The sequence below is a fragment of the Alligator sinensis genome, unplaced genomic scaffold, assembly GCF_000455745.1.
Source record: "Alligator sinensis unplaced genomic scaffold, ASM45574v1 scaffold419_1, whole genome shotgun sequence".
NCBI classification, from domain to species: Eukaryota; Metazoa; Chordata; order Crocodylia; family Alligatoridae; genus Alligator; species Alligator sinensis.
This window is the reverse complement of record NW_005842360.1, coordinates 926,602-944,713: the sequence shown is the minus strand read 5'-3', so window position 1 is coordinate 944,713 and position 18,112 is coordinate 926,602. Positions and strand designations below refer to the sequence as shown.

Here is an 18,112-nt window from a genome sequence, read left to right as displayed (position 1 = left end):
AAGAGGCCATGTTCTACTCCTGACCCAAGGACAATGTTGTCAAAAGCAGCCAAGGTATTAGAGTTCCCACCAAGTGCTTGTGACCTACATTTTCTTTCCAAGAGATATCTTCATTCAGCAGGTCACAGAGACCCTAAGCAAAATACCTACAATCAAGATTTCCAAAAATGGGAGCCTGAGATTGGCTCTTATTTTCTTAATTATAGGTAAACTGATTTTCCCTCAAGTGCTGATCATGCAGCAGCTCAACTGTGACTTCATAAGGTGTAGAGGGGTATTTCACCCACCTGAAAAAAATCAGGCCACCGACTCAGGCTCTTCCTTATGGGTTTAGACTCCTAGCTTTAAGCCAAACTTTTCAAACTGATTGTTTCTGTTCCCATTTATTCTGGTTCCTGACTTACTGCCCCCAATTTCAACTGCAGAAGAAAATCAAAACCATTAACCTATTCCCAAAAGAGCCATTTAGGTTTTCATACCAAAACACAGAAAAAAAATTAAAAAGAAAAAACAAAAAGTAGAATAGGTGCAGGAAGAGATGCATGGCACTACAAGAGCAAGGCAAAAAATGAGATTCAGCTTTATATGGGTCAAGTAGTTATTCCTTCTACTATAATAGGCCTATAGTATGTAATACATGAATCATGACCTACAAGGGGCCTGATGCTATGGAGGTAATGCATAACCTCAAAGACCAATCCATAAGCAGGGTTAAGCTTATTGGAATTCAGCTATACATCTAGTTCTGCATAAATAAAACACTACTGTATTTGGGGAGGGTGTAATTTATACATCCAGAGTTTTCACAGAACCTGAATCAGTTTTCAGAAATGATAACCATTTGTTGCAAACAGTGGCACAGCCAACTGCACATATTAAAAGGGACTAATTGGGAAGCAAGTGTTAAATTACAGAGAGTGGTAAGTATACAATTACGTTCTGCAATGTAATATCAAGGCAAACCTTTCCATGTTCTGCTCATATCAACTTTGTAGACTACCAGATTACAGTGAAAAGAATTACAGGAAAATGCAAGATTAGCAAACTGCACCTATAAAGGCTGACTGGCTGATTTGGTCATGGGAGGCAGCCAAATTTCATCATTTGAATGCAGCCCAGCTCAGTGGGGACCCAGAGGCACGTCCATCTGATGGTTTTCCTGGCCTGTATGAAATGAGCAGGTGATCTCATTCCAGGTCCTAGTGGGAAGCGTGACCACGTCAGTCACTTCCACAGTCAGCACTAATTAGCAACATTGCTGGCAAATACACCAGAATCCCACAAATGGATGGGGCCCAGAGACTGAACCTCCGCAAAGACTGTACACTTCACAGCAGCACTTTGGGGCAGCAACACCAGGATTATTTACTCCTTTCTGGCACTCTGGGGAATAGAAGATTTGTCACTTTTTTACTCTGAGAACTGCACGTCTGAGGCACTGAACTCATATTTTAAGGGTTGGGGGGACAGCAAAAACCAAGGAAGTGTCTATTAAATAGGCTGAACTGTGAATTTGGCATTATGGCCATGCTGAATGCCAATGTGTAACATGGATGCATATGGGCAGAGATGTTTGCTCAGGTACTGGACAACTCCACAGGCCTGTTAATCATAATTATAAGCTATTGAAACTGAGTCAGAATTTTGAAGTTCAGCTTGACACCACTGCAGCAGTTGACTTCCATTATCTGAGTAGTGGGGGGGCAAAGAGACTGGCTCATTTCTCTTAATGCTTTCATGCAGTAGCACACTACAATGGTTGAGTATGCACATAGGAGCATTTCCACCCATGCCAAGACCAGATTTGAAGAAGTGCTTCTTTAATGCTATCAGGGCCTGAATATGAACAGCATTTAATCTTAGAACTTAATGCTTATCTGGACTCCTCCAAAGGTGAAAGTGCCTAAAGTGATTGGGCACCTATACACACACCCAATGCCAGCTCTATTACGGTCTAATTAAAATGCGTTGGAGGATCGAGTCTTTTGGAGCATTCTAATTAACACGCTCCTGCAGCCTCGGCATCATGCGTATTCAGTGTCCCCGCATTTCAAAATGGCAGCAGGGGTGCTTCAACTAAAGCTCGTTGAATGAATTTTAGTTCAAGTGCCCCCACCACCATTTTGAAGCGTGGGACACTTGAATACGTGAGACGCCAAGGTTGCTGGAGCGTTCCAATTAGAATGCTCCAGCAGACTCTATTCTTTGATGTGTTTTAATTAGAATGCATTGGAGCAGGTGTTGGGCATGTGTATAGGTGCCCAAACAGCTCCAGATATGCTTTAATTAAACCCCCTCCCCAGAGCATGTGTAAAGATGCCCATTGAGAAGTGTCACAGAAATAGAAAGAGAACAAGTCTTAGCCTGGATTTGATTACTGCAAGGTTGAAGATACTCAAGACTGAGCTTGAGCCAGGTCCGTTGTCTCTATACATACACATACTTCCATTTTAACTCATGTCTTCTGCTTTGGCAAAAAGAATAAGGTCTAAAAAAGGATTTTAAAAGTGATTTGAGTAAAATCTTTTCAACTTCTCTGTAGAGGAATATGGGAGTTGCAGCTTTCCCATACCCAAGTCTGACAATATGAAAGCCTCTCTCTTTAGGGCCCACAGAATTACAGAAGTCATGTAAATACTATGCTGTTTACTCAGGCTGCAGAATTAAATTAAAACTAGAGAGGATGACGCAGCCAGCCTGCAGCAATTGAGTGCAATTGTGATACTAGCTACAAATCTGTCAAAACTTTTAACATTTTTAGCACTTGAATATAAGCTCAATCTGGCCACACGCCTTGCACACAACAATTCTCTTCATGTAAGCACATGCTGAAAGTGCACAGCAGTGAATCCAAGCATGAATGTCTACCTTCTAGGTGCGGTGAAGCGAGCAAATGGGACAGCCTGCTGGTGTACCATGTTCCATCACTGAGAGTCGGTTTAGGATCAGGTCCTCGGTTCCTAGCTTTGCAGTTATCTCTGTTCCATTCTTCCTTTCTGCTGGCAAACAGGCCGAGGCCCAACACACTTAAGGTAAAAGAAATTATTCTCTCGTTTACACAAGATACAGCAATCAAATGTCCCAGAACTTAGCTCATCAATAGCTGATTAGCACATAGAGACGAACCATTTACATAAAAAGTCCTGTAGCTAACCCAGCATCGTTTCTGAGAAAAAAATAAGAGACAAATACTGCCTTTATCAGAAACACAAGTACATTCAGAGGGAATGGAGTGAATTATAGTCATGAACCTAGACTCTTATAGAAGCCTTCACTGGCCAATTTTAACAGCTAATGTCCCAACCAAGGGGCTTGATTTTATGAGCTCTCACTGACTACAAATAATCAAGTTCCAGCCAAGAGAAACTTTGTGCTTACAATTTGGTTTTTATCTGTTGTACAAGACTCAAGTATTTGTGTGGCTGGCCAACAAAATAAAAGTCTTGCCCAACAAAAGAAAACTACCCAGTAATTGGGCTAAAACACCATTTAGAGATGAAAGGCAGCTTAAAAAATGCAGGGGTGTATTTTGTTCTATGGGATAATTCATGCATGATCGTTATCTGGGGGTTGCCCCCCCCCTTCCCCTTCACTTCAACACCATGGTAACTAGAGAGATCAGCCACAGGCAGGGATAGAGGGCACAGACAGAATAGTAGCTCCTGTTGCAACTCGTAGCACTTGGCAGAAAGCACTATGAGTTGCAACGATCCCCTGGACCCAACAGAAGTTCGCTGCTGCGTTCTGGAGTTGGGGATTCCAGATGCTTGGTGGCAGCCTGCAGCACTGACTCCCCTCTTTCAGCTCCAATGCTGTTTTCAGAATGATAGGGGACAAAGAGAGCAGAAGGAGGTCATTCTTGAGGTTCCCCAGCCAGTGCTGGAGGGTGAGGTGGGTAGATTGGAGGTGGAGGACTGCAATCCACCTACCCCACCCTCTACGGTCAGCAGAAAATACCCCAAACCTAGCTCCCTCTGCTCCCTTTCTCCCTCCCATTCTGAAAACAGTGACAGGCTGGGAGTTCTGCAGACACAAGTTACAGAACATGCTCCATTTTGGAGCGTATTTATCTGAACCCTTATGCAATGAGGGTTCAGATTTTTGTGAGATCAGGCTCTTTTAAAGCAGTCTGCAGCCATGTACTTCTGTTTGGTCGTGGCTGTAGGCTGCTTTCTGAGGCCAGATCAGATGCAATTGTCATTTCTGTCTGTGCCCCTAGTGTTCATGCTGCCTGGCTGTCTCATGGTAAAGTTGTCAAATGCCTGCTCCCCATCTGACTCTCCCAGCAGAAAAGCAAACATGTAGCTGTCTTACTGTTAAATGCCACTCTTTTATGTCCTGAAACAGCAGCCTAAAAGCACTAGTTCTACTAATACAGTTCAATTCAATCCCTAAAAAGGAGCGGAGGAGGAAGTGTGTAGCATGCAAATGATGCTCTGTAAGAATCCTCTTATTCTTTGCCTAAGTACATCATGTCATTAGCATTTTGCACATTTCCAAGAATACTTGTAGAAGCTAAGTAGCTGAGATACTGAGCTCTGGAAAAGGGCTTCTGCCCAGTTCACCACACTAGAAAGCAAGCTGCTTCCTACTAGGTCTAGAGAAACAGTGGGAATTTTTTTCATAGGATCCCTAAGAGTTGCATGACAAGCCAAAACAGCACCACAGGAGGGCTGCAGGTCCATGCTCTCTGATGTAAAACATCTGTCAATCTAGATGAAGGTTTTTCAGAGAGAAGCTAGGTGATTTAAGGTTTCACTGAATTCCCTGTCTCTTGCTCTGCTGCATCACAGGCTAGTGAAACAAGGTGACTGTCAGTGTTGAGGAGAAACATAAAACATTCATTCCTTTCAACATTTAGTTTACCTGAGCCTAAGGTATACTGGCTGGGCTGACTAGTTAAGCAAGAAGATGGGAACAACTGGTTCCTCTTAATGCAAATTGTACAAGATAACCTTCCCCACCCACCAAAATGGCAACAACAGTGCAGTCTTAAAAGAGAGACTAACTTCTGCAATCTCCGCAAAAAGGAAGCAAAACTCAGCTATCTGCAAGTAGCAGAAGCAAGCAATTAATCTTACCTCCTCAGGCCAATCAATCCTTATTCTATCAGTATTGGTCAGTTCAATTAGAGCTGAGAAATTAGTTCAAACATTTGATTATTGGCAAGAACCAGAGATCAGAATGTAAACAGGTGAACTGGGACCAGACCTGGGACTGCACAGTGCAGTTTCCTGCTCATTGTCCTCCCTCAGCATCCCTACAAGGATTATTTACCAGGATCTCTCTCTTAAGGAAGGAGTAGGGGAATCAGTATCTGCTTCAATGAGAAAATGGAGTTATTGGCAGCTCAGGCACTATATGTAACTAAATCCTGAAAGGCAGATTTTGCTTTAGTAAGGCCATTAGTATTTGGGACACTGCATACACAATGGCTCTAGATGCTCTTTATCAAACTCTCCCCTTCCACCACTGACACTTGCATTAGTTAAGCTTTTACAAGTCAGAACATGAAAAAGATTCTGCTGCAATTCAAGATAATCCACCTGTCATCAGCAAGACTAGTAATAAATGCACTTCTTCCATCTGGGCGATGTCTTGACATGCAGATTCTTTCACAGCAACTTCACTCCCATGGCTGGGGTGTAAAACCTCCGAGTTATTGTAGAAGATCAGCAGGCTGGGAGGGAGTGCTTGGGTGCTCTCTGCTGTGACTGGGCACTCTCTCCAGGACTGCCAATTCAATGCCTTCCACTAGCACAAAAATTCAGTTTAAAAGATCAGGCACATGCTGGGCTGCAAAATAGGTGTCATCACATGACTCTCCACTGATTAGGAGACAGAAGTTCATGGAGGAGGTTAACCTTCCCCTGACGACAAGCAAGGGGTTCACAGAGAGAAATGGACTGAACCACATTCCTGGCAGACTTAAGATTTGATCAGGCCCTGGATTTTAACCAGCTGAGCTGCAGGAATCTTTGCTACCCACCTCTGTCAGGTCCAAGTTGCCTGTCTTAAGCCAAGACAATTCTCTTTTAAACAGAACTGAAACAGCAATGAGAACAGTAGCTCTTTTACACTCTTGAACTCTATCTTCCAAAATGAAGGATGAGCTTTGATTTCTGCAACCACTTCTTTTCTTACATTGGATCAGTGCTGCTCAACAACCTGCCATTGGTAGGTAGCTCATCTTTGCCAGCAGGCAGAGGGAAGAGAAACAAGGAATATTTAAAGCAAGCTACACAATGCATAATTCTAAACCATGTAACCAAATTTGCAGGCCCTGGTGGCCAATTTTTATTTATTTGTTTTATTTTATTCGTATCTGAGGTCAAATCAGCCAAAACTAATTCCAAATTCATGAGCCCAGAACCATAAGTGGCCCTACTATCGGCAAACATCCTTCACCTGCACCTGGGGTTCAGATGTTTCCAAAACCTTTGGCAGGTATCCTACTTGCAGGCCCAAGCCTGGAGGCTTGGGGTTCAGATGGCCCCCGAGTTTTGCTTGCCCTTAGCCATAAGGTCCTCGAAGCAAGCAAGGGAGGAGACTCCCATTTCCATAAACTGGTTTAAACTTTAAAGCCACTGAACCTCTGGATGGGTACTGAACTACGCCAGAAGAGCAGTTCTCCTGGAGTGCAGCTCAGGAAAACTGCCGCTTTAGACACAGATATATGGTATTTCCCCTGCCAGGTTAAGAAGCCACTATGCTTAATCTGAGCATTCAAGAGACCGAGCTGTAACATGCCCAGAGCCCCCAACTTCTCAGCCATATCACAGCCAGGGCTGCCTTTTGAAGGTGGAGAAAAGCAGTCCTCACCTCCACCTCTGATGGGCTGAGGGACACCACAAGACCCACCCCTCCCAGGCACTGATTGAAAGCCCTACCTAGAGCTTCCTGGCTTGTTAATTCACTCATTATCATCCTCTTCAAGGGGCAGAGGGCAGTAATGACTGAGAAAACAAATAGTTTAAGTGTAGCAGTTAAACGGTACCTACCTGACTGAAGTGTAAAACTAGTTACCTGTCATCCTGTCATTCCCCCACCACCCTCCCTTTTAGGAGAAGGGGACATTTGACATGCTTTTTCCTGCCCCCCCCTCCCCTCCTGGGGACAGAGATGGGAGCCTTTCCCACCTCTCTCCCCTCCCATGCTTTGGCTTCAGGAGACAGGCAGTCTGCCTTTGATTTTTTTTCTCTTTGCTCCCTTCCCCGCTCCCTGCCCCTGTCCTTCTAGGCTTTTGCCGTGTCTTTGCCGGCTTTTTGAACATAGCTGACTCCCCACACTTTTTCATGGGAAACCAGCTATTTCATGCGAGACTGCCAATTACACGATTTCCATGAAATCTGTGAAATCATGTATTTGGTACGTCCCTACTTATAAGAGCAATGGACTGCCATTTCCATCCATTGCACCACTGCCATGAGTAGCTAGATTTCCTACTGGGTATTGTAAAGCTTTCAGGAGAAGACACATAGAGCTATCCATTGGACAACAAAGGTTTGCCACTAGCAATAGTTTGTAATGCCAACTAGGCCTGTGCAAAGTGGCTAGTATTCACTTCAGATTTGGACGATTTGGGGGACAGTGATTCGATTCGGTGATTCAAACCACTGTCCCGATTTGATTCGGCCGAATCTGATTCGGAGATTCGGACTTGCTGTTTTCTACTCCGTCACCCCTGTGACATCAAGCTGAAGGTAATGTTTTGGAGGGAGGGAGGGACTTATTTGTTCGTTTGCTTGATTGCTTTGTTCTGTTACTTGTTTTTTTGCATGGAGTACTAAAAACCTTTGTATGCACAAACAGCACTGAAACCCAAGACGACAGTCAACCATCTCCACACGTGCTGGGGACTTCATAGCTTTGTGGGATGACACTACATTCACTGGAATGGTGCATTTTATTTTTATTTTAGTGGGGAGGATTAAGATAGGATATTACTTTTGTAGAAAATACAATACAACTGAGATAGCAATGATAAATGAACAAGAGTGAAAAGGACAGAACAACATCTTCTAGGCAACTGGATACAGCTGAATCAAATTCACATTGACTTAAGGATGCCTGATACATTTTCATTTTAAATAAAGAGAGATCATTAAGCAAGTACCACATGGATATGAACTGCAGGAATTTGGTGTTTGAATCAAAGTCCAAATGCATCCTGTAGTAGGATAGGCAACTTTCTAGGCTGGAGTAAAGAAGTGAAGGGGAGAACCCCTCCTGTCCCTAGTCTGGTCTGTAGCAGTTTCCCACCATACTTAATGTCGTGTTCTTCCTTGTCTCACTTCATGCACTAAGAATAAGCAAATCAACTACTACATCCTCTGTATCCTGCACTTTCAGGAATAGTTCTTAGAGGGGGTTTTCCCTCTCTAGCCAACATGAACCTACTCTAATAGGAACCTACTCTGAACAGAAGTGTCCCTCCATTCCAACAGTATCCCTGCTAGAGAATGGCAAATATGACACCATGTGCCTGCAAATCTCTTACTCTAGAAGTCACAGAGAGGAGTCCACTTCTTCCACCTCTGAGGAGCCAACCTGTGTCTCTAGCCCCTCACTGTAAGTATTGCTGCCGGCTGTTAATTTAACTGCAACCTAAAAATTCTGCAGCCAATTCTTCCAAGAGTCAGATTGCTTCCATGTACCCCATCTAAGAGGGAATACTTACTTGGTTTAATATTGCATGTGGTAGCTGAAGGGCAAGGGGAAGAAACACTGAAGATCTGATCAAAGACATCTGAAGTGCGTCAGAGGTTAAAGACTTTTTAAACCCTGTACTGAGTCTGAAAACAGCTCACAGAAATAATTTCACAGTTTTGGAGAGCCCACAGCAGCTTCACACATATACAAGAGCCCCGAATCAACAGCTTGAGCAGCAAGGCAGAAGGGGATGCCAGCTCCAAAGAGGCCAGAGCATAGCTCAGAATATCTGGTCATTTAGCTGGGTGGATCCAGTAAAAGTATAGTTAAAAACCTGACAAAAACCCCAGCTAGCTTTTGGAAAAACTGCAGTGAAATGTTCATTTGTCCATTTCCAAGGAGTTCAAGCCTTCTGCAGAGGAGCTATTTGGCCTCTCATTCATACCAAATGTGTGCCTCCGCAGGACTCTTAAGAGTACGGCTTAATTTAGTGGTGGTTTGACAATCATGCAAAGTGAGTAACTTATTAACAGGGTCACCACCAATACAGAAGGCATTCCAAAAAAAATCATCAAGTTGCTTTGAGTAAAATGTCAGCCCCTGAGACCGAGCATAAGTTGATGGTCTTGAAGGTTGTGTTTAGCGAGGACATTGTTGTAGGATCATCTATAAATTAGCTCTAACAACTAGTTCTTTCACCCATCAGCAATTTGCCAGGACATCTGGGTGTATCCCAGGGGTGGGCAGGAAGGCCATTCTATCCGGCCCACAGGGCCCCTAAAAATTTTAGAAAATGAATATTTATCTTCCCTTGGCTGCCTGTCATGCAGTCCTCACTGGCTTGCCAAAACTCAGTAAGCGGTCCTCTGCCCAAAATAATTGCCCACCCTGGTGCATCTACACAGCATATTGCACAACTACAATTTTACCAAAGTGCCCTAAAGCTCCTGAAAGGCTAACTCCTTAATGCCTGGGACTGGCTCTAGTAAAAAAAAAAACCCATCCCATAAAGAGGCACTGAACTTGTACGATGTTAGGAAAACTGGTGAAACTAGTGCCATAGCAAAGCAATTTCCTCAGTCTAAATAGCAAAATGAAGCCATTACAGACTTCACTTCAGCCAGCCATGAAGGAAGAATCTCAGTCTGGGCACTGACAAACACATGGCATTTGGAAATGCTAGGAAAAGCTGCTGTGTGTGGTTTTGTGTAAGTATTGTAAGTATTTCAAAACTTTTTCTTAGTATTGAGAATCCATCATTGCAATACTTCTAATCTGCAGCAATGTACTTTCCTAAGAGAATGTTAGTGGAAGAACATCTGCTATTCCTACCACCTGGAAACTGCTCAGTATTTGAGAATCCTGGATAGTTCTGCATTGTGACATTTATTTGATTAATGATGAAAGCTCTCCAAGTTCATTTTCACTGACTTGAACATTTTAAAAATTTGAGATATTTATAACTCGGGGGAACATCAAGTTCTGCTCCAGCTGTTACCACGCCAAAGTCAGTGGGGCAATGGCACTGTATAAACCAAGTTTGGCCTTCCAGGTTCAAATCAATTTCTAGAATAGATTAAAAAACCCCCCAAAACAACTCTCACATCAGTATGTGCTCAGTTTACAACAGCAAGCAGCTATTCACACTTGGCCCTGCTTTGTTATGCTTGATGTTTCATACTGTTCATCAGGAGGGGCAGTATTATGTGAAAGGCTGATAATGCCAGAACTTGCTAAGATTCAGTGAGGAAGAAATCTCAGGCTCTGGGACGCTGCGGAGAACCTCAGCATTTTGATCACAATACAGTGCAGGTGGGCACAGCCCTTGGATGGGAAGACAATCATCCATGACAATATCCACGAAGAGGTATCTGAACAGTAGCTCAGAGATGATCCAGATGGTAGCCAAAGCTAAAAACAGAAAGCATCATTGTATTTAAGTGGTGGTATACATGAATAATGGTACTTCACAAGAGTCCCACAGTATTATAAAGAGGCCACGAATATATTTCATGGAGGTACCTCATGTCTCTTTCCTCTTGGCACCAGATGCTGACTAGCCAGCCAGCTCTTGACTTCCATAGTTATTAATAAAAGAGCTGGAGAAGACTGCAGCTTTGGCTGTGTTCTCCACATCCTTTAAGCAAATATCATCCTGCTGAGAATTCGCAGGAACCACAGCCCCATCTCTACTAGACATTCCACCTTAAAATGTACTGTCTTATTTGGGATAATAGTCATGTCTGTGACAGCTCTATATTCTTGGCTTTCAGAGCCACCAACCTCCTCAGAGCACTCATGCCAGTTTCGCAGATGGGGGGAGGTTCACCATATGCCAATTCCATAGCAGTTTTTGACTCTCAGTCGAAAGCGTCATAAAAATTAGTATTCAGGTTTTGCTGCCATATGGAGGGATTGCGATTTGGCCTCTTCCTCCAACTGCACCTTCATTGAGAGGGGGAAACAGAAGCTCCTTTACTCCTTGGGAAACTCGTCCCCGAGGCCCTCTTCATTTGAAACGTAGCCTTTGTTCTCAATGCCTGGAAAACAGAATGCACCTCAGAAAAGCAGCAGGTGATGAAAAGAGAACATTTGTCCCGTTTTCTAGCTTTACACCTACAATGCGCACCCTCCCCTGGAAAGAAGGGAAATGTTGTACAACCCAGGAACAGCCCTTCTCATAGGGTGTCTTGACCAGAAGAAAAAAAACCCCCTAAGATTCTTTGGTGTGCAGCACTTACAAACAAGCTACCTTATTACTACTGCTTATTGCAGATGATTGCAGACCATACTTGAGAAACTGCCAATAATGGAAATTATTTTTAACTTCAGACATAAGATTCTTAACATACTAGCCGTCTGTTCTGATCACTTTTTGCTGTGGGGCCTGGTGCAACGGAGTAGTCTGGCTTACACTGCAACTTTGAGAGCCAATCTTAGTTTGGGTATCAGGAAAAGGGCTGTTGGACAGGCTGTAAGAGAAATCAGATGCATATAGGAACCTCTGCAAAGCTGGACACCTTCCTTCCGATCTTCATCAAAGTAAAGGGTCGTCAAAAGGAAAAAGTATCCCCCAAGGACTCCAATGAAGGCACATGTGATGAAGCTGTATTGCAGGCTCCGAAACTGCCATAAGTAGGAGTCAACATGACTGTTCTGGATGGCACCAGAGATCTAGGGAAGGAACATAATGTCATTTACCTGGAACCAAAGGTTTTCTTTTCTCATTCTTTGAAATGTGCATGTCTCAGAACTAGCACTAACAAGAAAAAAGAGCAGATAAGAAAGCAAGATTTGATGCCTGTATGTGCCAAATCTGGTGCCCTGCATACCTAGACCTACACTGTAACTTAACATCCCTTTGTCCTTGATGTCTTATGAACCTAGGTTTGCTTACGTCCAGCAATTCCAGTTACAAAAGACAGAAAAAGATGGCAACTACAGCTTCTCACTGCAGTTCCCAGTCTTTTCCCTGTTTCAGACACAGGGAAGTGCCAGTGGAAAAACCATGAACTCATTTTTGTGTTTCTTATTCCATCTACAGAGAACCAGCTTGGGCTGTTTCAAGTTTTGTGAAGGTCTGAATCACTTCTTTTATCATGACACTTTCATACTTCAGGCCTTGACTAAGGATGGATAACTCCTCAATAATCTGGCCATCAAGGTTGCTATTGGTATAGAGCAGATGAAGTGGGAAGCAATGCTCAAGAGGGAAGGGAACAATTGTAAAGGTGAGAAGCAAGTTTGATTCAGAATCAGAAGCATTAAAAAGGAGACGCACAGAAATGGCATGGAAAAGGGTCCAAGCAGCAGCCTGTACATGAATTGGGGGTAGCATCTGTAGGAGTCATGATGAGTCTGAATGAAACTGAGTTATGTAGACAGACAAGTACCCAAGGTGCCCAATAAAACTCCATATTTAACCTTACTCCTTGGCATCTTAAAAATAATCTCAGACCAAGAATGAGGGCTGAATATAAGAGGCTGTACATTTTATTCCTATGTTTGACCTTATAACTCCAAGAAGCTAACTCACTTGAAGTACACAAACTGGAGCCATTTAAGGCCACCCTAGTATGATATGATTATTTTATAGCACTTTACCCAGACCAGAGCAAGATTAACAGTAAACAGGCACTTGGGAGCTGTAGCAAACACTACAGCTGACATGCAGTTCTAATGCATTTAATTTTAAAATGCTCAGTAAGGAAGTCTCCTGAGCCCGGAGAACAAAATATAGACTTCTTGAAAGAGGCCGCTCACCGGCTCTCCAGTGCTTATTTTTAAGCTATAAGAGCAAGACAAGCAAGTAAGCAGGTAAGCATGTAACATCAAGAGCTGAATATAAACAATTCTTTCTTTAACAACAAGACCAGAGACAGGTAGACTTCATAAGGGCTGATGCGGGGGCTGTTGTTATATAAGCAATGCATCCTGATTCTGAGGTTATCTAAACATCTTGAGTCTTGCACAAAATCCCAACTGGAAGCAAAACAGCCTCATTCATACACTTATTAAATCCGCTCCTTGGAGTGTTGCAAGGTTGCTGGGGAATAAGTCCTTCATTATGTATTATCATGCAAACAGCTCCATGAGTCAAGCCTGAGTTAAGGCACAGAAGGCTTACACTTTTTTCTTGGTGCTTTTCAGGTAAACAACTTAAGAGAATTGCACATAAAAGGTATTTTTCTCAGAAAAGTATTTCGCATGTCATATCTAACCAGATGCCAGAGGCCCAGGGAATAGACTTTACAGAAGCTGCACACCAGAAAAAAATATCTAGATTGACAGCTTGCAGCGCCCTTAACACATTCAACAGGAAGCCCCAGGCAAGGTCACTACCACAAAACTCCCTGCTACAGCTGGCACTAGTTGGGCATCTTTTAGGCTACCGATTTAAGTACCAAAGATCCACAGATCAGGTGTATAAACCTTTATTCTGGGACAGAGCCCAAGCCTTTCTAGGTCTGTGCATGCACGTACCATACCAGTGTTTCATTTCAGAGGTCTTTGGTGACCTGTTTGTCTGGAACTTCCCACTATCCCTAAACCCCAAATAAGTACCGGGATTGGGCTTCCAGTTTTCAAAGTCTCCAATCAAAACCAGTTCTCAGGAAAACTAAAAAGGTAATTTCCTCATCAAGTTTATCCTTGCCAAATTTCAGCTGTCTAGTCCTAGTGGGTCACTCAGCAAGCTAAACCCTCCCATTTTTGGGGGCGGGGGGGAAGGTTTGGATGTATATGAAGTTTGCTCAACTCCTTGAACCCTCCTCCTCCTCCTCAGTTAAAAAAAAATCAGAACGAAACCCTGCACTTACATAGTAGCGTGAAAATTAAGCCCACACAAATGTAACGTTTTGAAAACTGAGGAACATTTGAGAGACGCACTTGGAATGCCAGCCTCGACCATTTTAATTGTTTCTATTATTACAAAAAATGCGTGAATCTGAGTTTTCCTGAGGAAATTTCACAAAACAAATCGATTCCCACAGATTTAAGTATATTTTTTGCTTTTGGAAGAATAAATTGATATTTTGTAGTTCCTAGGGAGGTGTCCAACACAAGAGACACATTTAAACACTGAACAACAGCCGCTGCATTAAAACATGATACCACCAAAACCCAGCATGGATCAGCAGAGCTGAAATTAAAGTATGAAACCAAACCTGAAAATGTATGAGTATATACTCAGTAGAACTCTTCAGATGCAGAGATACAGAAGTTTACAGACCAGGCATTTTCAAGATTTTGGGCTAAGAATCATGGATGTAGTTCACCAAGAAAGAAACCTGGTTTAAGTGAAGGCTGTATGCATCTCATACCACGCTACAAGAAAAGCCGCTGCTGCAATTCCCAATCTAGGGCTAGGCATCAGCTGAAGTTTTGCGAGAGCCTGTTCCTCAGAAATTTTTAGATATTTGATATGAAAAAGGGTTTGGGTCAGCATTAAAAAAAATGATATCAACCCTTCCCTGCTCCCCCCCGCCAAAAAAAACAAACAAAAAAACTTACCATGCCAATCAGGTACGGACTGCCTGAATCTCCCAGAAAATGGCTCACCAAAATCTGCAGTGCAATAGCTGTTGATTGGCAATTTGGTTCCACTATACACTAAAAGAAAGAAAGGGAGATTGGAGGCTCAGAAATATGTGAGGAATAAGCACACAAATGACCATTGCTCATAGTGTTGAAAGGTTGTTGTAGCATTTCCAGGGAATATGCAAAATATTAGAGGCAAAAGTTTTTGTGGGTGTTGTATATATTGGACCAACTGAATGGTCGGGATAGTAGTGCATAGAAGAGTGTGCAGGGTGAATGTGCTCTGCTCTCTATTCAAAGGCTGCTGCAAGTTTGAGGATGGAGATCAGTAGCTGGAACAGTTTAGAAAACCTACAGAAGACACTGGAGTAGCAGCTTTGAAAAATTATCCATCCAGTCAAAATAGTGAAAGAAAGAACGAAGGAAAAATAGAAAACACAACTTCTCTTTCATTAGGACACTCATTCCAGCATATAGAGATTGCTTTGGCCATCCAATTGCAGCATTCACAGAAGATGCTGACTGATAGTCCTTGTGGCTTTAGATCTATTCATAGGTCTGGAGTGTCAGCCACAGAGCAGGCTTCCCCCATGCTGCAAGGTAATTGCCTGGCCTGACCTAGAAAGGAGGCCTGTGGGGTTGTTGGGACTTGTGACTCCAGACGCTGCCAAAACTGAACAGGGATAGTAGCCAAGGCCAAACATCAGACACTGAAAAGATACCAGGGAAGGGAATCAAACTTCTTATACCAAAAGGTACCCGGATAGCAATAGCTCCAGCTCTGTCAGGCTGGATTTACTGGTGTTTACTGGTTCCCAAAGATGTCCATTTATCCCATATGCAGCATTTTTAATATTGCTCAGGCAAATTGTGCTTTAAACTAAATACCCTTTAAATACCAAGGTAAAAAAGAAAAGATGTAACGGCATGTCCAAGATGCACAAATCGTTGGGATGATTATGGTTATTTTAAAAAATGAACACTGTTGTTTGGAATAATGGTAGCTTTTCAGGCTGTGCTAATAGATCAACTGTGCATAAAATAGAGTTCAGTCTATATAATTTGTGCTGCTCTCCTGTTCTGACAATGTTTACATCGTTATTACACATGTCTGGATAGACAAAGTTTTCGCAACCAGACACACAAAGCAGTCATTTTGTGAAGTTTGGTATGTTTTGTTTTCCAAATACCTGCCACTTGCTCATCTTTCAGGCAAGAAAATAGTGTTCTCTCATTTCTCCCAGCCCCATCCTTTATACCAACCTCAAACAACAAAAGACTTCGTTGCGATTTTACAGAGAAAGACAGAGACTACAGAGAGACCAGTGTCAGAATCAGACCGACTACCATCAATCCAGAGCCACCTCCAGGGCCAGTGACTCAGGAGTAATACAACGGTGCCAAGAAATTGAGATTAGGGTTCCCTTGTACTAAATCCCAATGTGCAGCAATGTAAGCCTTCCATAGGAGAAAGGAGACTCCATGTTAAGCAAAATATTAGCTTTTCTCCTTGTTATGAACAAGGACATGTTGTATTTTTAAATGCATCTGCTCATCACAGTCAATTCCAAGGCAAAGACATTCCATATTGTGTTAAAGAAAGGTTAGCAGACAGGCACTCGCACCCAATTTATAGCTACACCTGCCGTGAAGAACTATATGGATGAAACAAAGGAGAAGGGGCCAGTGGTATTAGTTGTACAGATATGAAGCAGAGTCTGAAATTCAGTGCCTTTGCCATCCTTCCTTCTAGGTGGGAACAGAGAACGGACAGTGCTGGGCAGAACAAGTCTTCGGTACCTGAGCCCTGAAAATATTACTGTGGCATGAAACTATTGCCTGAGAAAGTGAAGGGTCCCTGTTGGAGAAGAGGAGGGAAATCAAACCTTGCAGCGTTAGAGAAACACTATACAGGAGATGTCCTACTGTCAGGAAAGGTAGAGAGCAGTTTTGTGGAATACCTGCTTAACATATAAATTAATAGGAAACTTACTTCCTACCCAGTTCAATTCAGAAACAGGTACATGCTACATGAATGCCAACTAAATCCACCGATCGGTGGGTACAGAGACCCTGAATATATGAAACTGCCCAATAGTTATTGATGTGACTCTTCACTGACAAGCAGAACTGTTTTCTGGACATGAAGGTAGTCCGTTATTTTTTTGTTTAGTAAATGATAGTTTATGAGAACTGACTTGCAATGCAGTTGAGTGCTATCTAGAACTCCATAGCCCAGATGGATGGCTGGCTACTCTGGTATAACCAGCATTTTAGTCCACCCTGTTCTCTAGAAAGCTTTGCGGTTAGCCCATTGCTGAGGGAAGGGTTCATCTGAAGAGGCTGCTTTCTCTGTTCTCAATTCACTTCATCCTTTGTAAGCAGTGTCAGATGTGCAAAATTCATTGTCTATCTCCATCAGCTGCCTATCCCTCTAGTTGGCAGTTGTGTAACTGTGTGTAATGTGTAACTGTGCACTTGGCAAATCTTCTTCCTCCCAAAGTAGGGCCAATGACATGGAGCAGTGTTATGAAGCAGGGTAGACAATATTCTATTCTGGGACAATGGCAGAAGCCTTGGTTTCACTGCCTTCTGATACATGCTAAAAGGCGGCCTGTGTTTAGTCCTTTTCTCTTATAGATGGACACTGAAAAGCTACCCTTGGATTGAAGCAAACCCTGGGATTTCTTTTCTTCCTCTTCCCAGCACAAACGCAGGCCCCAAGCTCAAGCACCTCTGAATTTTGGGAACCAGTTTGGACTTCAGCGATACCCCATCTGTAAGTGAATGTGAAGGATTTGTCCATCCATCCCTTTGTCTACTCTGCAGAATGTACATTTCTTCTGTTAAAGGCTCATTTTTGAAGCTATAAGATGAGACAGTGGGACAAAGAAACAGCGCTGCCTTTGTTAATAATTAACATTCTTAAATATAGAAACTGTCCTCACTTTGGGACATCTCATGAAGTATTTAGTGTGGTGACTGGTGTCTTACCACAGAACAAACCCCAGGCTTATACACAAAAGCACAGCCTACTGGGCACAAACCAAATTCCTCCCTGCACCTGCATCCAAATCCAGCTGTTCTCTCCACCACTGCAGTATCCAGACATTGGACATTCTGCTTTAGCAGAAAATGTCTTATTTTAAAGACCACACCTGTCTTTAAGTACATCTACACAAACAGGGCATCAAGTAACTAAAGCCGCGTCTTTGCTACAAAAGAGAGGCGTGCTATCTAAGATGCACTGGCTGTCCTGCTGTGTAATCTATGTGGACCAAGGCACAGGTAAGCTTCTACTGTGACATGAAGTGGCAGTTGACCTAGCTTAGATACTTCATGGTGAAAGCTGCCAGTGTCTTCTCTCCGCTAGGATTATACAGTGAGATAACCCACTCATATTTTCTGTCCTGAAATAAAT

At 42.9% G+C, this 18,112-nt stretch overlaps 1 protein-coding gene across 10 annotated transcripts in view; it reads right to left on the bottom strand.

Moving 5' to 3' along the window:
* Window positions 1–7,895: 7,895 nt before the first annotated feature.
* Window positions 7,896–18,112, bottom strand: part of LOC102376131 (protein spinster homolog 3) — a 69,282-nt gene continuing 59,065 nt past the window's right edge. For 8 of the 10 annotated variants that reach the window (XM_025210594.1, XM_025210591.1, XM_025210600.1 and 5 more), the window contains 3 exons: window positions 14,665–14,763; window positions 11,567–11,826; window positions 7,896–11,192 (listed from right to left, as the gene is read on the bottom strand). In XM_025210594.1, the coding sequence (XP_025066379.1) occupies window positions 11,186–11,192; window positions 11,567–11,826; window positions 14,665–14,763 (366 nt within the window). In that variant the 3' untranslated portion in view covers window positions 7,896–11,185. The remainder of the gene's footprint in view (window positions 11,193–11,566; window positions 11,827–14,664; window positions 14,764–18,112) is intronic. The other 2 variants (XM_025210599.1, XM_025210601.1) reach the window with 2 other exon arrangements.